The sequence below is a fragment of the Pungitius pungitius genome, chromosome 20, assembly GCF_949316345.1.
Source record: "Pungitius pungitius chromosome 20, fPunPun2.1, whole genome shotgun sequence".
In the NCBI taxonomy this organism is placed as follows: domain Eukaryota; kingdom Metazoa; phylum Chordata; class Actinopteri; order Perciformes; family Gasterosteidae; genus Pungitius; species Pungitius pungitius.
Genome location: NC_084919.1, coordinates 14,877,844 through 14,898,828, shown reverse-complemented (window position 1 = coordinate 14,898,828; position 20,985 = coordinate 14,877,844). Strand labels below are relative to the sequence as shown.

At 48.9% G+C, this 20,985-nt stretch overlaps 4 protein-coding genes across 8 annotated transcripts in view; 3 read left to right on the top strand and 1 right to left on the bottom strand.

Moving 5' to 3' along the window:
• The first annotated feature begins 424 nt into the window (after positions 1 to 424).
• Positions 425 to 3,713, top strand: LOC119194867 (thrombomodulin-like). Its single transcript, XM_037449332.2, has one exon. The coding sequence runs from the start codon at positions 513 to 515 to the stop codon at positions 1,929 to 1,931; it is 1,419 nt and encodes a 472-aa protein (XP_037305229.2). The 5' UTR covers positions 425 to 512; the 3' UTR covers positions 1,932 to 3,713.
• A 151-nt stretch (positions 3,714 to 3,864) lies between these two features.
• On the top strand, positions 3,865 to 9,710 carry thbd (thrombomodulin). The gene is made up of 2 exons (XM_062559488.1): positions 3,865 to 8,626; positions 9,632 to 9,710. Exon 1 carries the CDS (start codon positions 5,086 to 5,088, stop codon positions 6,478 to 6,480), a length of 1,395 nt encoding a protein of 464 aa, XP_062415472.1. The 5' UTR covers positions 3,865 to 5,085; the 3' UTR covers positions 6,481 to 8,626; positions 9,632 to 9,710.
• Positions 8,799 to 14,921, top strand: LOC119194857 (toll-like receptor 5). The gene is made up of 5 exons (XM_062559486.1): positions 8,799 to 9,742; positions 10,356 to 10,427; positions 11,106 to 13,395; positions 13,803 to 13,891; positions 14,086 to 14,921. The coding sequence occupies exons 2-5, from the start codon at positions 10,380 to 10,382 to the stop codon at positions 14,344 to 14,346; spliced, it is 2,688 nt and encodes an 895-aa protein (XP_062415470.1). The 5' UTR covers positions 8,799 to 9,742; positions 10,356 to 10,379; the 3' UTR covers positions 14,347 to 14,921.
• Positions 14,922 to 17,278: 2,357 nt separating this feature from the next.
• Positions 17,279 to 20,985, bottom strand: part of disp1 (dispatched homolog 1 (Drosophila)) — a 52,203-nt gene continuing 48,496 nt past the window's right edge. For all 5 annotated transcript variants that reach the window (XM_037449188.2, XM_037449187.2, XM_037449189.2 and 2 more), the window contains 3 exons: positions 19,346 to 20,941; positions 19,001 to 19,264; positions 17,279 to 18,914 (listed from right to left, as the gene is read on the bottom strand). In XM_037449188.2, the coding sequence (XP_037305085.2) occupies positions 17,364 to 18,914; positions 19,001 to 19,264; positions 19,346 to 20,941 (3,411 nt within the window). In that variant the 3' untranslated portion in view covers positions 17,279 to 17,363. The remainder of the gene's footprint in view (positions 18,915 to 19,000; positions 19,265 to 19,345; positions 20,942 to 20,985) is intronic.

Genomic DNA, 20,985 nt, shown 5'->3' with positions numbered 1-20,985 from the left:
TGAATTGTCTCCTTATCCAGCCGTACATTTGCCCCACACAGAAGTACGAGTTTCACGGCATAAAGAGAAGATAAACTGGATGGAAACACTGATCCGTTTACAGCAGGAGTTTCTTAAAATGAAATATATAAACTTGTGACATTATGGAACATTACGATAAGCTACTTACCCAGTATTCATTTAAATAAGGACAAGGAAGAATAATAAAGAGAGGATATTTAACAGGATTTGGTGAGCATGGGTCTCTCCCCTCACGTTAATGGGACAATGCTCTTAATAGAAAGCTCATGAAAGCTCGCGTAGTGCGTGTTTTGATGGGGAAGCCTTTGTGGGATAAGGCTCTAGGACAGAGGGTGGAGGGGGGGGTGGGAGTAGCGCGGGGACGGGGGGCGGGGTGGGGGGGTTGTGAGGGAACAGACCGGGAACTTCCTTCCTGCTACAGAAAAAAGGAAAGACGCGTTGATAAAAAGGCGCTGCCACTGAGCCGCTTCAGATCACGGATCGTCGCCTCCATGACGCCGGCCGCGCGCACGCTGCTCGTTGGCGCGCTCGTCCTCTGCGCGCTGCCACAAGCGCTCCCGACCCGACGCGGTCATTGCGCCGGGAATCAGTGTTTCGCCTTGTTCCAGGACCCCGAAGACTTTGAAGGCGCGCAGGGAAGCTGCCAAAAGTTCGGCGGCCAGTTGTACGCGTTAGACGCGCACGCGGAGGAGATAGGGGAGACGTTGACTGTCCGCGGTAGTTACTGGGTGTCGACCAACGTCACGGCAGCACAGGAAACTCTCTGCCCGTTCATCACCGACCGAGAATACAAGCTGCAGTGGGATCCGTGCACAGGAACCCTCCACGGATTCCTGTGCCAGTACCAGTTCACGGAGCCGTGCTCTGGCTTAGAGACCGACGCAGGCGCACATGTTAACTACACCGCGCCCATGGGCTTTAGGGCGGACAATTTGAAATCGTTTCCACCTGGAACCATCGCGGTAACGGTCGAGGATGGCGGGATTGTTGCCAATTCGAAGCACGTGTGTTTTTCAAAGGGTTGGATGGCAGCTCCCTGGAGCTGTGAGGTGTTAGGGGGGGGCTGTGAACACAACTGCAGCTCAGAGTCAAAAACCTGCACCTGCCCACCGGGGAAAATCCTCCATCGAAATAAAATCTCCTGCACAGTGGATCCCTGCGTGTCCAACCCGTGCACGGCCGAGGGCGAGGAGTGCAAGAACACCAACGAAGGGTGGAAGTGCGTTTGTAGGGATGGCTTCGTGGAAGAGGACGGGGGGTGTGTAAACGTCACGATCTGCGAGAGGTGTGAGCACCTGCTGTGCGACAGGTTCAACGGCGTTTACCAGTGCAAGTGCCGGAAGGGGTACAGGTTGGGAGCCCACGACCCCACCAAGTGCGAGCTGGTCTGCGCAGAGAAGGACTGCCCGGCAAGGTGTGACGGAAACGACCAGAAGGTGTGTTACTGCCCCGACGGCTACATCAAATACAGCAAAGACGGCAAGACCTTTTGCACCGTCTTTGACGATTGTGAGATGCAACAGTGCGACCACAAGTGTGAGAATCTGTCGGGGGATTACCAATGTCTGTGCAACGAGGGGTTCGAGCTGCTCAAGGACAGGAAAACGTGCGTTCCAATCCCAGAGGAGGGGTCGGAGGAGGAGGGGTCGGGTGCTACTCCACTTCCTCTACACCCCAACCCAGGCAGCAGTCAGCCACCCGCGGTGTCCTCTTACATCAAGACCGGCAGCGTCCTGGGCATCAGCGCGTTCGTCGCGCTCTGTGCGGCCCTGATCCTCTTCCTGATCCGAAGCGCGGCCAAGCGCTGTGGAAGATTCCAGCTGTCCTCCATCAAACACCAGGACATCGATATCTTCTACCTGCAGCAGGTGACCTCGGAGACGTACAAGAGGTTGTCCCTGGACAAGTAATCCAAAAGCGACTCTTAAATACTGAAAGTACTTTTCACACACTTAAGGAAGAATGCTGCTTTTCTAACTTTATTTCTTCATGTCACATTGCACTGTTTTTTTTAATTCCTCACTGTTTTTTAAATCTGATAAACAGATTTTGCATTCATTTCATCATTATGAAAACTATACATCAATGATTTTGTTTAATAACTTGTTAAGCGGCCTTTGTGCGTGTCTGACGTGCTCTGGGTCTATCGATGACTCTACGTGGCCTGTAGGTGTGCGGATGTGAACGGTTGTGTGTCTCCGTGTCCGCCCTGTGACTGACTCTGGACCAGTTCAGGGTGGACCCCGACTCTCGCACGACCCTCTCAGGATCAGCGGGGTAAGAAATGGATGAATGAAAAATGGAATAAGTTGGTTAATGGACTTTTTTTGGCTCATTTTATGTGGTGTAGTATTGTATTAGTATTATATATGTAGTATTAATGTTTGTTTGAATCTGGCTTCCTTTCATTTGTCAAAGTGGCCCCTGGCACAGCGTGTGGACTCGCTGCTGTAAAATACCAGATGTTAGGCTTGGTTTGTCAATGTGTAAGGGATAATCATCTTTTAGATTATCTTTTTTTTACTAACTTTTAGAGTTACACCTTCCATGTCCATCAGAACAGTGTTTTGGACGTGATGAGAGGCTCTTACATGGTACTATGACGTTAGTTTGCCGTTTTTTTTTCAAATTACAAAGAAGGTTCCACAAGCTTTATAGATCCAGCAACGTAAACCATGTCTCCAACAACACTACCTGTGTGATTACACTGTCTACTCAGTTCTTTACTGTAAAAGTCAGTATTTTTTCTAAATCTGATTTTGCACACTTTTGCGTGTCGCAAAAAGGTAAAGTAACATTCCATAATATTTATGCACTGTAAACTGTATTTGTGAACAACCGCAGTTGAATCTCCTGTAAAATGACTGTAAACTTTAGTGTAGATAATAGGATCTTTGTTTTTGTCGATTAGACTTTCTTTTTCTAGTGTGTGGTGTTTTTGTGCATGGCCGGTTGGTCTGGAAACAGCCAGTTAACTCACCACAGTGCGTATCCAGGTGTTAGGAGCCATTCTTTACCTGTGCTCAACTGACGGGGATCATTGAAAATGACAAATCCACATGTGCAAATGTTTCCATACAGTTGCTGGTGTCTCTGGTGGCATCCTGTCGGCATGCTGTTTCAGCTGAACGTCGGACTGTAACTCTCTCCAGTGCACCTTTCAGGCACACAATTCATTGTCTATAACACTGAGAACATTACAACCATGACTGAATTATACTTTATTCTCTGCTAATGCGACGCTGCTACTGACAGTCACATGAGGTTGAATGTTGTTGCTAAAGGAGCTTTTATTGGTCAGAGAATATTTCACAATTGAGTGATAAAGTTATGAACACTAAATGTTTGTGTGTGATTTACAAGTTCTTTTTTTTGGTGTAATTGTTTGGCAATGAGGACCCGGTGTTACAGAACTCTTGACTCTGCCTCGTAGGAGCTATAATGAGTGGCGGCTACATAGAGGGCAATGAAGCGTGGCCCCCCCATGAGCAACAGAAAAAGAAAAGAGATTTATTTTTTGTTTGTTCATTATATTAAAAATACATTTAACAAAAAGTCATTATTTGTGTTTTTGAAATGTGGATTATATACCCGTAAATTAAGATCTATGCAAAACATATGCATGTCCTGCACGTCCTCCTGTCAGCTGGACTTGGCCTGTCCCAAAGAGGCGGGTCTAAGAAGCAGTTAGCCAATCACTGATAAAGTTAAAGAGTGACATTATAATTTTAGTGTCTTAAAATACATTGAGATTTGGGCTTGGCCTTCGCCGCCCTCCGCTGCCTCTCGTCAGGGCGCCGTTTAACAACAGAGCAAGAGCGCAGCATCTTTCCAAGAAGACCCGACCAAACTCGGTACGAGAGAAGAACTTTGGTGCAGAAACTAGAGGTAAAACAGCTGGACCCAGATGAGCCAGAACTCACAACCTGACAACGGACCGGCGTGAAAGGGAAGCCGCGCACAACGCTTCTGTAGAGACTTCTAGGTCTAGCTAGTTAGCTACATGCTAACGGCGTATATTCCTGACGTCACTGTGTAAAAGTTAACATCGCTACCCAGCTGAGACGCACACAGACCTGCGTTCTGGACACACAACCAGGACGTGGATGAAAACACATTTCATCCAAAATAATTGATTGTGTGAAGTTTTGTGGTGCTTTTGAGTTGGTCTTTCGTCAACAAACTAGTTTCATAAGTGCATCTCAATATACATGTACATCTTCTAATAGATTTCATATTTATATTGTAATATACGTATCCTTTAATGTATTTATTATATGATATTTATATTTTATAATTATAATAGTTACCATATGTAGAAGTTTTCTGAAACTGATTGGCTGGCCCTAGAAAATCCACCAACTGGCTATAATGACGTTCATGTTCAGATGACCTTACGTCAAACAGCTGTCCCTCAGGGACGATCTAACCCCACGAGACTGACCACATTTGTTCACATCATGGCCCCCACCTCTACACACACACACACATACACAAACCCCGCCCCTACTCCTCCCCGCGTGCAGGTTTGGTGTGTGCGCGCGTAAAAGCCGTGCGTATTGTCCGAATTGGATAACTCGGACCAGCCTCTTCACCTGCAGCCAGCGGAGCAGCTTCTCCATCAAGGTGAGACACAAGGACAGATACAGGAAAACGTTCCTGCCAAATGCAATAAGATGTGCAACAATCCTCATTTAACTGATTAACCACTACGCTACTGTGTTATTTCAATATAAATAACATTGCGCTACCGTCTTCATTTCATTTTATAATTTAGTTTGATACTTATTTCATCTCACTGTACATACTTCTATTTCACTTTAATTTAAATAATAGGTTCTGCTCTTCTATTTTATTGTTTTTCATTGTACTGTTGTAGATATTATGCATTTTCATTTTAATGACTGTATTGCTACTATTACACACATTTGGGGAGTAATAAAGAATATCCATCAATGTAAGTTGGGGAGGTTTCGCGCCGTTCATAGGAGGACGTTTTCTGAGGGGGTGGGGGACAACAAGCAACGACTTCCGGGCAGCTAAACTTGTAATGGAGGGCTATAAATGCGAGCCGGACGTTTTCTCCAACAAACAAAGCTGCAAAGGAAGCAAGATCCAAACATGAGGACCGCTACGGGACTACTTGTGTCCTTGTTGACCTTCCTGATGGGAAGAGCCGGCGGGATCGAGCTGTGTCGAGTGCGCTGCTCCGGGACCCGGTGCTTCAGTGTCCTCCATCACGCCACAGGTTTCGCAGCTGCGCGGGACCGATGTGGAGACCTGGGAGGACATTTGATGACAGTGCAGTTCTCGTCAAACCAAAGTATTCTCCCTAACTTGTTGGGGGAGTTGACGGGCCGGTACTGGATCGGTTTACATCGGGTGACCAAGTGCCCGGACGCTGCTGCTGAGCTGAGGGGCTTCGCCTGGGTCACCGGGGGAAACAGAAGCGAATCCACGCACTGGTCTGCGGCTTTTGACGGCGACTGTTCGTCTCCGCGCTGCGTCTCTGTGTCCAAAGAGGACGACTTTAAATGGGTCCAGGAACCGTGCGCCGACAACCTACCCGGGTTCCTCTGCGAGCACGGCCCCGGTGACCCGTGCCAAGCCCTTACGGACGCGCCGGGAGATTCCGTGACGTACACCCCTCCTGTGGGGGGTTCGGGCGAGGTTGTGTGGCCCCTTCCCCCCGGGAGCATCGCTCTCCGGATCACGGCCAAGACCAAGTACTTCTGCTTAGCTGGGAAGTGGCAGCCGGCGACCCGGAGCTGCAACACCCACGAGGGCGACTGCCAGGGCGGGTACAAGTCACGAGGCGGCCGGTGCGTCGACGTAGACGAGTGCGCGTCCGCGCCGTGCGAGCACTCGTGCGTGAACACTCCCGGCAGCTACGAGTGCAGCTGTTATCCTGGATATAAGAAGGACGCCAACTATCCGCATAAGTGTGCGCTTTTCTGCGGGAAGGAGGAGTGCGCCGCCGAGTGCGACCCGAACAACCCCTTCCAGTGCTACTGCCCCGACGGGTACGTGGCGGACGAGCGGAGGGGGGGCACAGTCTGCTTAGACATCGACGAGTGCTCTTCTGATTATTGCGACCACCTGTGCCGAAACACGTTCGGCAGCTACGTGTGCACGTGCTCTCCGGGGTACACGCTCGTCCACCAATTCCAGTGCGTCAAAAACGAGGGGGGTCCGAGCGAAGAGCCGGAGGGCTCCGCGGAGGCCACGAGCCAGAGCTTTCCCACCACAACGGCGCGTCCAGAGCCGACGAGGCGGCCCCAGCGGGTGTCGGTGGGGGGTCTCGCGGGGATCACGGTGTGCACCGTGCTCTTGATTTTGCTGGTGTTGTTTGTGGTTCATCGCGTCCTCAGCGGCAGGGCGCACGCGGAGAGCGGCGGCGCGCGCAAAGCCGCGCAGGACGAAGCGCACAGTTCGCAGCGGGTGACGAGGGACGCTTGAAGTTGTGAACGTGGGAAGAAACCCCCCCCTCCTCCAGAGACAATATGATGGCCCTCACAAGTAGTGAGACAGGATTGATGCTACAGGAGACAATGCCACTATAAACGCACGAGACAACAGTAATAGTTCACTCAAATACGTTCCACTGGTCTCATCAACACAAATACACCAGACGCAATGTTATAAGATATGTCAATATGTTTTTTAATGCTACTTTTGAGTGTTGAGTTGAATGAATGCTACCTCATCCACCGGCAGACTGCCCCCACCTCGTGGAGTAAGAGGAGAAGTACATTTAATGAATCCGTGTACACAGCCCGTGCCTTAAGGAATCCCTTGTCACGTGGTAAGATTGGGGAGTACCTCTACCATGGAGAACGTGAATATACAGATATTTAGGGGGAATATTCAGAAGGAACATATGAAAATGATGGTTCGATTACCTGTCATTGTTGTGTGTGTAGTCCCAGTTGTTGTGCAGTTGCAGTTATCATATTGCAATACTATTACTATGTGATGTACTAACAGCAGCGATGTACTGTTTACAATAGTAATAGTAACAGAAGTAAAAGCAGTATTGTGGCGATAGTGGTGGTAGTATGAGAAGGACCTGTAGTAATTACACAACTATTACTAATTCTAATGCTACTAGTATCCTTCTTAGTTGTGGCATGTAACTTGTAATACATTAGCTAAAAGAAAAGGGTTTAAGTCCAGTGTTGAGTTAGTCTACAGGCGGCAGTGGTAGTAGAAGACTTGCTAGGAGGAGAAGTAGCAGCCAGTGGTGGAATGTTACAGAGTACAATGACAAGTTACTTGTACTTTAATAGAGCACGTTTTGCTTATTCTTTATGATGTTGATGACATCCATGATCACCGCTACAAAAGAGCTCCACTTTAACCAGAGTCCGGTCTAATATATATTACATTTTTTACAGTATTGTACATTTTCCAACAACATTGTCATTGCATTTTTTTAATTCACAGAACGTTTTACAATGGAAATTAAATTATTACTTTTACTTTGGGTCCTATGGGTCCATCATTGGTAACAGTATTAGTAATAGTAACCAGGTATTGTAGCAGTAGTCGGCCGGTAGTAGTAGCAGTAGTAGTAGTATAATATTGTAATTTTAATAGGCTAGTAGTATCGTTGCAGACAGAAGTAGAAGTAACAGTGTTGGTGAAGAGTTCACGTGAAAAAACAAGTTGCGATGTTTCCAAAGAGGAAGCAGCCAAAATCAGGTTATTTTGTCACTTGGGAAATTGCGCAATGTTCTGTGTTTCGCTGATGAGTGTCACGTGATCCCTGGCAGGAATGTTATCGGTTCTGGGAGCGGACTTTTTTCAGGAAAGGGAGCAATACACAAGGTACACAACACGGCAAGCCTCCACTTCGAAATGCCAGCCCGCCCGTTATTTTGTGATGCGCGTGTATACGCAGCATTACGGTAGTAGCGTGAAAAATCTGACTTCAAAATAAGAGCAGTTCCGGTGGACGCGATAGAACGTGTCACATCCATTCAGCATGTTTGTAACTCATATAAAGATGTGATAATACATAAAAGATATAGTTAAATAGATATGATATGTATGATATATGTTATATCAATAACAACTTTAAACACACATGGTAATCATTCCTGCATGCAAACTGTATTGAAGGAAAATGTAATTTTAATTGTGTAATAAAAAATGCATTCACACAGACCAGAGAATACCAGGACATTCTTTTGTAGAATTTCAAAAGGAAATCCCGTAAAATGTCATTCATTATGCCTTCTAATTTCAGATTTATATGCCTTCTAATTTCAGATTCATATATAGATATATAGTTCAGATTACCGTGTGCACCAAAGGTGTCACTCGGGCATAATCAGGACATTCTGAGGTAGCATTTACAAACGAAACCCCTCAAAATCGCATTAATAAACCAAATTTGTCGATAGTTGACTTCAGATTAATATTACACTCCCTCAGAGTTCCACTCTTCATGAACATGATAATGTCTAACATGTCATGGATGAGCTGTTATGTTGAAGTCAGAGTTTACACGCTGCCGCCGTAATGCCCAGTGTGGCCGCGCACCGAAGAACAACGTGCGCCGGCTCGTTGGGGTGGAGGCGGTTTGTCCGCAGCGACACAGGTTTGATCCTCCAGGTTTTACCGCTGTAAACTAGCGTCACGAACACGACCAGTGTTCGGTCGGTGTCTCTTGTGATTACCTGAACGTGTGTTTGATGTCCACTGACACGCGCTGTTTGGGAATAACGCACATTAAGCGCTGCGCGTCTGCAGGTTGATTAACGTGAGAAGTGTTGTTCTTTGAATCTTTATTGTTGGAATGCTTTGATCAACATATTCAGCTCCTTCAGGAGAAGGGTGCAATGACTATCAGCTTTCTAGCTCTTATAATTGAATTCATATAAATTAAAATCATAAACTTCTTTAACATGGTTTCCCAAACTTCAACTTTCAAATGTTTCTGCTTCGCAAATCTTTCAGCTAGAGACACCATGGAAACTTTAAAATGTTGACTAAAGTCTAAGCTATTTTATAAAAAAAATGGTTATTGATATCTATTCTACTTTTTTCTAACAACTGATTATGTTTCATTTGTTTTTCAGTCCATTTATGATTTACATTAGTGTGTATTGCGTTTCTTAGAGTGAGAGCTGATGTGCAGCAGCGTCAAAAAAGAGAAATGGCACTTTTGCCGTCATGGCTTCATTTGGGATCAAAACGATGCCGTGGTCGGACTCATATGAGTATGGAATCTTCTGAAATTCATTTCAGGTTTTAGCATTCCAACGCATTTTCAGCAGGAAATGCATTTGTAGTTCACCATGTCTTTCAAATCTGTCCAGACATTTCATTGGAACAGAATTGTGCCACATTCAATGCACCGAATGCACCACCCATGAGTTCGGACAATGATCAAGTAACCACATTTTCTGCAAAGGATTGGTCATCAATGTTGAAAATGTTACCATTTAATTTCGTTTTCTGGTTATTTTTACTGATCTGATGTAACTGCTTACGGTACAACAGCATTTTCTGCTTGTCTTTGATAGTAAATTCATTTCAATGTCGAGGTGATATCATTATTTAACGAAGAAATGTTGACAGTGATTCATATGTTCCCCAATAGATGTTAATTATTGATAGTGTTGTTCAGACGGCTAACAAGGAGACCAAAGAGCCTCCTTATGAGACCCAGCTGGCCAAGTGCAGAGACACCACCTAGGCTGTGAGAGAGGAGGTAAGATTCTACTTTTTGACAGTTTGATTGACAGCCTACTAACTAAGAATATGACAAACAATAATAAAATAACCATTCAAGTATTCCTAGTCCTTGTAGAAGCAGCAGGAGAGGAGCTCTCAGGGTCAAACAGCACGGGGTCCAACCTGCAGTCCAACCTAGCTCGCGTAACGAATCACACTGGAATTACACCTACATTTCCCAGAGTGCAACTTGGTAGCGCCTATCCAGCTTTGTACACCCAGACAGCTTTTTAGATAGCTTGTCCAATGCCGCTAATACATTGGAGAGTAAATAATTGAATGTCCACTTCAACAGTGGTCACTATTCAAATATGAACATTACAATATGACGGCTATTTGCTCACGGCTAATATGTCAACTAGTTATAAAGATGTATATTATACTGAATTGCCTGTGAGGGTGACACAAAAGGATTATTAAACTTTAAAAACTATTGTTTGTGCTGCATTTTGAACTACAAATAGTATTGTGTGTTTGATACCTACGGTTTTGCATTCAATCCTTGTGGATGTTTGCTGATATCGATTGGATAGCCCCATCTAGAACATTCTCCACCAGCTGCTACTGATGTTTACTTTCTGTTTGGACAGTTGGACAGTCAGGCGGAGGACAGTATGTGGACACTGGCTCTTCAGTTGGGTTTCCTTGGGTTGTACCTACAGGTACGTGTCCAGCATTGGGATTGCTCTCCAGGTCTTGTCAAACTAAAAAGTCAGAAGACAATATTCACAAATGGATCAATACAAATCTAACAAATCTGACAATAATCAAAGAAAAAGATTGTCAATTTGGGAAATATGATTTTTCAAATTCAATACATTTACCTTCTTGCTGAGATTCAGATGATCTGATCTGACGAAATCAGATTAATGAGAGAATCTGATTGTTACCGAATCATATCTGTATCATGAATAGGAAACTATACGACCCGTCGGTTAGCTTAGCTTAGCACGAAGACTTCAAACTTTGGGAAACTGCTGGTCTGTGGTCAATTAGTAAAATGTTAAAATTACCTCCCAACTTCTGACCATAAGCACTTGACTGGAGAATCTGGAGAACGTCCCAGGCTTTGGGAAAGGTGGGAAGGGGATTCAGGAGGCGCAAAGTATCCGGACTTTCAAAGCCCACTAAATAACATTCCTCATCAATCAATACCCATTTTGACTCGTAATGCTACGCTAAGCTAAGCTGCTGGTTCCAACTGCATATTTACCATATCGATGAGGTCATTTAATTCTAAGCCGTAAAGTAAACGAGAAACAAGTTCACTAAAACCATGCCTTTTACTTAAAGCATTGTTATTTTCATTTGAAAAAATAATGCACTGCACCTTCCCGCAGGTACCGACATGCTACCCATCATGCACTTTGTACGGACTCAAGGCTGACTGCATTTCGCAGCAGCAGTACTGGGTTCCTGCTCTGAGTCCTAACATCACCCACCTCTACCTGGAGCTGAACTACATCCGTGAGATTAACAGCAGCTCGCTCGTGCGCTACGACCAGCTGCAGGAATTGGATCTGGGCATGCAGAGAGTGCCGCTCATCTTAAGGAACAATGCTTTCCTCCGGCAGAGGAGACTGACAAAGTTGGTCCTTGGAGCCAATAATCTCCTTCAGCTGGAGCCGAGGGCTTTTGCAGGACTGTTCAAGTTACAACGACTGGATTTGAATTACTGCAACTTGGCAGACTCCATACTAGCAGACAGCTATCTGCAGCCCCTTTTGTCCTTGGAAACACTCGGCCTCGAAGGTAATGGAATAGTGAGAGTTCAACCAGGGCTGTTCTTTTCAAGACTTACAAAGTTGACACAGCTAAATCTAAAAAAGAATGAGATTCAACAAATGTGTGAAGATGATCTTGTTGGATTTCGGGGGAAGTACTTCAAATTCCTGAATTTGCAATCAAATCAATTTTACATCAGTTTAAGTGAAGGATTTGACTGGAAGAGATGCGGGAACCCTTTCAGAGAGATGGGTTTGGAGACCCTTGATTTATCCTATAATTCATTCAGCATGGACACAGCAAGACAATTCTTTAGAGCAATAAGTGGCACTCCGATTGCTAATCTTATAATCTATGGAAACATGGGCAAAGGCTTCTCACACAACAACTTTCCTGACCCAGACGAGAGCACATTCGAAGGCCTCGCGACCAGTTCTGTTGCCAATCTTGATCTCTCTAATAACTATATATTTTCTTTGCAGAAGGCTTTTTTAAATCCGCTAAAGGATGTCATCATTATTGATATTTCCAAGAACAAAATCAATCAGATTCAAAGAAACGCCTTCGACGGCCTTCAAGGACATTTACGAATGCTCAACCTGTCTAAAAACCTCTTGGGGGAAATACGCTCTCACACGTTCACCAATCTCACAGACCTGCGGGTGTTGGATTTATCTCACAACCACATCGGTGTTTTAGGAGACAAAGCGTTCAGCGGTCTCCCCAGATTACGAGCGTTATATCTGACGGGAAATTCCCTGCGAGACCTGGGTTCTCCGACGCCCCTACCAAACCTAGATTATCTATTGTTGGGCGACAATAAACTGCGATCTCTTTGGGACATCAGTCAATTCGGCAACAACAGTATCCACGTAGATGTTGCAGACAACCGATTGACTGACCTGCAGGACGTTGTTAATATTTTAGCTCATTTCAATCGCCTCGAGAATTTCTTCTACGGGGGCAACGTCATCAAGTGGTGCATAAGGAGTCCGGGAGTCACAGTACCTCGTAATAATAGTTTACAAGTCCTGGATCTTCACGACAGTTTCCTAAACACCATCTGGGCGCGGGGACAGTGCCTCGACCTTTTCGATTGTTTAGGACATCTTCTCGGCCTTAATTTGAGCCTCAACTCGCTTTCGTCTCTCCCACGAGGGGTTTTCCGCGGCCTCGGCTCGATCATAGAGATCGACCTCTCGTCCAATGCTTTAACCTATCTGCAGCCGGACATCTTCCCAGTCGGCCTGATAAGACTCGACCTCTCTAACAACTTTTTGGCCTCCCCGGACCCAGAGACTTTTGGGTCTCTGAGCTTCCTCGGCCTGGCTGGGAATCGGTTCCACTGTGATTGCAGTCTGGAGGGCTTCACCAAGTGGCTGAACGCGACAAATGTAACCTTCCTCGGCCCAGTCGACGAGTACAGGTGTGAGTTTCCAGTCGCTCTCCGCAATCTTCCTCTGCTGGAATTCTCCGCGACGGTGGAACCGTGCGTGGAAGACGACGAAAAGGCCGTCCAAGGACTTAAGTTCGCTCTCTTCATCTTGTCCGCTCTCCTAATACTCGCCGTGGTGGTCGGCGGGATCGTCTACGCCCGTCTCCGAGGGCGCATATTCATCATCTACAAAAAGGTGGTGGGGAGGGTCCTGGAGGGCCCCAAGCCGCCGCCTCCCGTGGACGAAGTGCAGCACGATGCCTTCCTCTGCTTCAGCGACACCGACTACGACTGGGTGGAGGCCGCTCTGCTCAAGAAGCTGGACAACCAGTTTTCGGAGGAAAACATGTTCCGCTGCTGTTTCGAGGCCAGAGACTTCCTGCCAGGCGAGGATCACCTTTCCAACTTTAGAGATGCCATCTGGGGTAGCAGGAAGACCGTGTGCGTTGTCACCAGGGAGTTCCTGAAGGGTAAAGCTTTTTTTACTTTTCAGTTGTAGTAACGAGCACGAGGCTTTGAAGTCTGCTTAAGTTTTGGCTGTGAACTATGTTCTTTGAAGGAACAGTTGGCCTTTTGAGAGATGCAGTAATTGACTGAAATTGACTTTAGTCAGAGCCAGCTCAGCAGCCTCCCTGTTCCCTTTCTGACACTGCTGGATGGCGCTTTTCAATTGACCTATTATTATGAGAGGGGCATTTTTCTTCTCATTTAATTATCATCATGAAACTGAATTAGTGCTATTTCCAAGCTATTTCAAATCCCACAGATTCCAACTACACTGTATTATTATGTATTTGTTTTACACGTGGTTACCCCTCTGCTCTGTACCTGGACGAAGGCGCAGGTCATAGACACTAACTGGGTGGTGTCTCTCTAGACGGCTGGTGCTTGGAGGCGTTCACTCTGGCCCAGGGCCGGATGCTGGAGGAGCTGACCAACGTGCTGATAGTGTTGGTGGTGGGGAAGGTGTGTAAAGCTGCTTCTGTCTTTACGTACAAGTAGTCATGTGATCCTCTGTCGGAGAAATAGAAATCATGTGCAATTTTGAGAATAACTAAATGTTCAATTATCGTTGTTACACAGAAGGCTGAAAGCTGACGTTGACGTGCAGTTCTTGATCTTCACATGTGGCCTTTGTCTCCGTTTGTATCCGACTGAAGGTGGCTCACTACCAGCTGATGAGGTACAAGGCGCTCAGAGCTTTCGTCCAGAGGAGAGAGTACCTCACCTGGCCGGAGGACCCTCAGGACCTGGAGTGGTTTTATGGGCGCCTCGTCTCACAGATACTCAAAGACAACAAGGTGAAAAAGTGGGCCGAGGACCAACCGCAGCCCGTGCAGCCCGACATGGGACCCCCCGACATGGGAGCCCCCGATGAGGACGGAATCCAGCTCGAGGACATCAGGGCCAACGCTGTGTGAACTCTTGCCTCCTGTTGAAGCTACTTTGGAGTTAATCTGCTGTGTGAGAACTCGCTGCTGCCCCCTACAGGGGAGGACAGGTGTTACCAGGTTCAGAGGATGGGAAGCAAAAGACAGTTATGCAGAACTTCTTTGGTCTTTAACGGTTTTATGTAATCAGGTCATCTGTGGTAAGATTAAAATGAATTTATAATTTTTTTCCATGTAGATATTTGGTCACTGTCCAAGCTTTCCATGTCAATGACCAGTTATGTTATTATTGTGTTCACTGAATGAAATGTTTCTGATTATTGATTTAAAAGCATCTGCTAATCACATTTTGTAACAGGAAATATTGATTATTGACAAATATATCAAATCCTAAAAAAATAAGTCAACTTCTTCCATTTGAAATGCGACCAACATTGCTCCCTAGGGGTCTTCCTTCTGGAATTGAGGCTTTGTTCTTATTAATAGCCTGAGGGATGAAGCCCAGAGCAGATGAATCACCATGCAGCTCAACACAGACACATATGTACTGACAGCTTGCTGTTCATCTTATGCTCTCTAGTGCAGCTGGTGTCTACACCAGAGGGGGGGGGGGGGGGGGGGGGGGTTATTTGATGAAATTGCACTTTCTTGTTGTTATGGGTCTGTATCCTTTAGCGTCAGCTAAATGACATGTGATGTAAGACAACGTCAGACGGCTCCATCCGTCCCTCGGCTCTTGGACTCTGGGAAGGAGGGAGGGGGTCAGCAGGTTGTTCTTTCATTCCAGCTGCGTGTCTGAAAGCAGGAAGCCACTGGGCAGAGGGAGCGCTTCCTTCCTGTTGGCCAGCTGCTGGGAACACCACGGCCCCTGCTGCTCCTACACGGGACGCTCCATTAATCTGAGCCGGCTGACCCCCCCGTCTGCTTTTCACTACTTTACATTTCCTGGGACTTCCAACACGTTCATATGCAAAATGTGGTTTCATTTGGATGATCTATCAGCTATAGGAAGCCCCCCCTCCACCTAGAGGCCTTCTGTGAATGCAATAAATACATTATGCAATCTTTCCCACACTGCTAAGATCATTTCATCTTTAATGTAGGTTTTTAAGAGCCGAACCCCAGCCAACATGCTCCTTTGGGGGGCCCGCTGCAGGTCACGAGTTGGCCCCACACTCAACATCAGGGGACCGAAGGGTTCATGGATTTATTTTTTAGTTGAAGATACATATCAAGAAAGAAAATCATTTATTAAGAAATATGTTTTCGTCCTTCCAGATGAATATTTCCCATGTTTGGACAGTTCCGTCAAACGAGCAAAGGATGAACCGCATCTCTACGCCAGCAGCAGCTCCTCCGAGATCTCATTTGGAAAGTGGGAATAAATATTTACCTTGTAAACAAGCTGGCCGTCCTCTTCAGTTATTTCAGGCCAGACGCGTCTCTGCACACGCTGCCTCAAGGACGCACCTCTACGAGCTAAAATAGTTCATCTTCTTCACTGCAGCGAGGAGGAGGAGCAGGAGGAACACAAACTGATCTCTGTGAGGCAAAGTGTTTCCTTAAGCAGCATCAAGCGAGCACGTGTGGCGCGCCCCTCACACACGTGGAGCGTGTTCTATTTGTGGTTCTGGGTTCAGGGCGGGATGGGGACCAGAGGAAAAAGACGGAGCAGAGGCTCGGCGGTTCCCCTCGCTGCAGCCGAATCCTCCTCCTGCTGCTGCTGGAGATAAAAAGCAGCTCGGTGAGCACGAGGAGGACAGAGGTGGATCTCCAGACTTCTATTGAAAATCTATCTGCAGTTCATTTCTGAGCCACATGAGGGAGCCGAATTCTGTGAAGTGAATGTAGCAAACGTTTTAAGGCATTTTAGTGCTTAACATGCATACAAGTTTTCAGAAGGGTGTGATTATATTTTCTGTTCAGATATTTGGTATTTTTAATACATTTGGTATTTTTAATTTCTTTAGATGTGTGTGAATTTTACTTCTAGGAGTTATTAATATTTGTTATACGTGACACGTCCCTTTTTGTACTTCCTGTCTTACCGTCTCTTTTGTCTTGTTGGGAGACACATGAGTGGCGCAGAGAGCGAGCCGTGTGCAGATGGCAATAAGCGAGTAAAGTCCCTGGAGTCATTTCAACCGGGTGCATCAAACAAACGCATCTCTTCTACAGGTCAGGTTCTAGCTAATCGTGGATGTGGGAATAATCCTCGGCTCACACGCTTCACGGAGATAAGGCCGTTGTGAAGGTTTGGAAGACACCAATAAGGTGTGAGGACTGACATCAGATCGGCATCCAGCCAAGCTGTAAGGAAACAGGTGGTGGGGAGGGACTCAGTAGCAGAGGCGAGACACAGAGGTCAGAGGGGTCACAGGAGGGAGGGGGGGGGGCTCCTCGGAGAAACGTGTCCCTTTCACAGCTGGATGCTGTCAGCTGTCTGACAGATGTTGGCTTGGTTCTGATGAACGTGTTGCTTCCATCTCATTTAAAGGCTGCCTGGAAACGGCCCCCCGTTTCAGGCTCAATGAGCCCAACAGATAGAATATCAGAAGTAACTCATTTCAGTGACAGATCAGATGCACCAATGGATTCTGGGATTTTAGTTGTTTCCTCGTAATGTACATGATTACAGTTCCATCTTTCCTGCTTAGAAATCCTGAGATTTATATCTACTGGTGCTAATTAAGCTCCGCCCCCTTTAAATGCAGCCACTGACCTCGGAGCAGATGCACCTGAAGACAATCAATGATTGGATGAGCTCTAGGATACACAGAGTGTCAGTGTGTGTGTGTGTGGACAATGCGAGACAACGGGACCAAAAGTGATAAAATAAAATACACTTTATTCACACATACATCTGAGGCGTGAGGACAGGATTAAACACTCGGCTCCTACAGAAACAAAAAAGCATTTTTAGAAACGTGGCGCTTTGCTGACGCTCACAGCGAGGGGGGGGGGGGGGGGGGGGGGGCAAACGGATGCGAGCCCGTCCAGCGCGGCTGTGAACGCGGCGTGGATGGACACCTCGAGGCACATTGTCATCAACATAAGCTCTCAGAGGAGCGCTTGGTGGGGGCAGAAGGAGGCGCGCTGGACTCTGAAGCTGAATTGCACTTGACTTTCAACGTCCTGTTGAAGCAGTAGAGCTTCTTGGGGGGGGGGCAGGCCGCCCGCCGGCTCCTGGAGCTCCTCTTGCACTTTTTGACGCTTTTCAAACCTTTGAGCTTCTCCTGTTTGCCAGCGATTCTACAGCAGGCGTCCGTTTGTGGGGGGGGGTCAGTGGACGCGTGCTTATCGGCGCCGCTGCCCCCTCCCATCGGCGAGTGGGAGGAGGGGCACAGAGTCGGGTGGCTGTCGCTGAGGCTCGGGGCCCCCGTCTCGTGTGTCTGGTCGTGCTGGTGGGGGGGCGGGTCCACGTCTGTGCAAGCAGCCTGCAGCGTTGCCTTGTGGACGCAATACTTCCTGAAATGGCAGCTGTGGGCAGGTCCTTGCCTGGGGGGCGCTGCTCTCCCCTGTGAGCAGTGGTGGAAATGGCTGGGGAGGCAGTGGACATAGTGCATCCGGCACTCTGTGTGTGTGTAGACCGGCTCCAGGTTCGTAGGGAGCAGGGTGCCCTGGGTCGTTCCTGAGAGCTGTGGGGGGGGGCGGCAGGAAGGGGCGTCCTTTGGAGGCGGAGCACAGTGGGGGGTCCACTGCTGAGGATGGTGCTGAGCAGGAGGGGGCTCCCCACAGGCGCAGTTAGCCCTTTGAGAGCACTGGACCCTGGAAGGCGTGCTCTGCTTGTAGGGGGGGTGGGACCGAGGACTCTCCTCCTCCTGCTCCTCACCGGGGAAACCATCAGGCCTCTGAGCCGAGGCCAGGGGCTCCAACTCATAGTGCTCCACCTCGCCGTCCCTGCTACCCAGCTGGTACTTCCCGAGGGCGGAGCCTTTCCCTGGAGGGGAGGGGCATGTGGATGTGACCTCGGAGAACACCTGACACTGCATCTTCTTGGGAAGGGGGATCTGGCCACAGGTGCCCTGGGGTCCCAGGCAGCGGCACATGCACTGAAAGAAGAAGGTGGCAAAGGCCCAGCTGATGCACATGATCAGCATCATGAACGTGCCCAGCTGGGTGTAGGCCAGGACGGTCGAGGGCATCATCATGGCCCCGGCGACAAAGGTGGTCAGCGCTGCCATGGCGATGGCAGAGCCCATGCGGCTGAGGGAGAAGATCACCTTCCCCTCGCGATCGGGCTCAGGCGCGAGCCGGTAGGCCACGCCGTAGTGCACGGCGAAGTCCACCGAGAGCCCGACCGCGACGGATATGGTGACAGACTCCAAGACGTTGAGCTCCCAGCCCAGCAGCACCAGGGAGCCCACCGTCACAAAGATGGTGCCGGCGATGGACAGGATGGCGTACAGGCTGATGATGACGTTCCAGGTGGTCAGCAGCATCACGCTGAAGGCCACGGCCACCGACAGCGCCATGGCAACCAGAGTGCCGTCCGACAGGCTGTCCTGGAGGTCGTAGAACTCCAGGTTGCTGATGAACCAGCCGTGGCTGAGGCCTGCCGGAGCGTGCCGCAGCTCCTCGGCGATCCAGGCGTCCACCTGCGTGACAAACGCCATTATTAACGTTAGCAGAACCGAAGCATTGACAGAAACGATGCTGCCACTGCATGAAAGCTTTCTACTACCTCCAGGTAGAAGTGGTACATCTTCTCATAGGCCAGGGTGAACAGGTAGGTGCTCTTGAACTCCAACACTATGGCTCTAATGGTGTCGTTGATGTCGAATCGAGGCCCGGGGGTCTTGCTGTCCAGGTGGTAGTTGGTACTCCGGTCCAGCTCCATGATGGCCCTCTTGATGCACAACTCAAACACCTCCTGCCTGTAGGGGAAGGTGGACTGGCTGCAGCAGGGGTACACGGAGGCCTCTTCACAGTCCTGGTTCTCCATCCACTGTGGAAAGAAAGAGGGGGTTGAGGTTCATTGTATTCAGTGACCCCTTCAGGACAGAAGTCCTAAATCCATCGTACTGACCTGTTTGAACGTCTCGATGAAGCAGCTGGTGAAGTCCTGCTCCTCCGACTGAAACACAAAGCTCTGATTCCTCAGCTTCTGGCAGAAGTTGAGAATCCACTGCTGAGAAGCCTGACTGGCAATGTTGAAGCTGCTGTCGAGCATCAGCTTGCCCTTGTTCTTTGGGTTCAGGGGGTCGCCGTTGTCCACAGGCAACACGCCCCAGATGATGGTGATTGGCATGTGGAGGTCCTCGCCGTGGTGAACCCTCTCGAACATGAAGAGCTTCTTGTACTCTGCGTCGTATCGCTCAAACGGGTGCGAGGAGCGGAACACCTGGAACTCGGCCAGCTCCAGAGACGGCAGCTTCATCTTCGGGTTGACGCAAACCACGTAGGCCCCGCCCACCGTGATGGCGAGGAACCAGAAGAGCCAGAGATAGCGCAGCTTGATGACGACGCAGGGCAGCACTTTCTCGAAGAAGATGCGGGAGCCTTCGGAGACGGTGAACAGGCAGTCGTTGGCCTTCTGACAGAACCCCGCCCAGAAGGTCCGGGTGCAGCAGCCCTGCTGCTGCTGCTGCTCCGGGGGCTTGGCGCAGGGGAACAGGCTGGGCAGGTAGCGCTCGTGTAGCACCACCACAGCCGGCAGCCAGGTCACCATCAGGATGTAGTTCACCAAAATGGCGGTGCCGGCGTAGACGCCGAAGCAGCGTATGGCGGTGATGTTGCTGACGTAGTTGGCGTAGAAGGCGGCGGAGGTGGTGAAGCTGGTGACGAACATGGAGAGCGCGGCGTGCTGCAGCGTCACGCCGACCGTCTCGGACAGCTCCGCGTGCGGCTTGTCGAACTTGGTGTAGTTCCACACGTCGCAGAGCACGAAGGCGTCGTCGGCGCCGATGCCCACCAGGATGATGAGCGCCGTGAGGTTCATGAAGGGGAAGAACTCAAAGTTGAAGACCAGTCGGTACAGAAAGTAGGACACGATGAGCGAACTGATGATGGCAATTATGGTCATCAGAGTGATGAACACGGAGCGCGTGTACACGCACATGACCAGCAGGACGATCACTATGGCGATGGCCGGGTACACCGTGTCCGTGAGCAGGTAGTCCTGGAACAGGTCGTGTTTGATGCCAAACTCGATGCCCGTGACGGTGGTGATGCCGTCCGAGGAGTTCCACTTCTCAAAATTGTCCAAGTAGATGTTCATCATGGACTCGCCTTTCTCTGTGGGCGAGAAGAGCATGCTGTGCTTGAGCACGGAGGGGGGGTGCTCCAGGCTCTTGGGACTGAGGAAGTCTTTGTCCACCAGGAAGTGGAGGATCTGGTAGACGGCGTTGTACTTGGTGCACTTGCGCGGCACGCTGGCACACTTGAGCTGGTCCTTGCGCCGCAGGGCCATGTCCCAGCAGTCGGGCCCCAGCGTGCCGTTGTGGTAGTGCTTGGCGCACGATCGCAGAATCTTGAGCGTGTGCGTCACGTCGCGCTCTGTGATCTTCTGGCAGGACGACCTGTTGGTGAGGACGGCCACGTAGTTGCCGAGCGTCCAGCTGGGGCAGCAGGAGGCGTCGTTGGTGCGCTGGCACAGGCTCCAGTAGTCGCGGTGGGAACGGACCTGGGAACAAGGGCAAATCAAGGGACAAATTGACATCCTGTTTC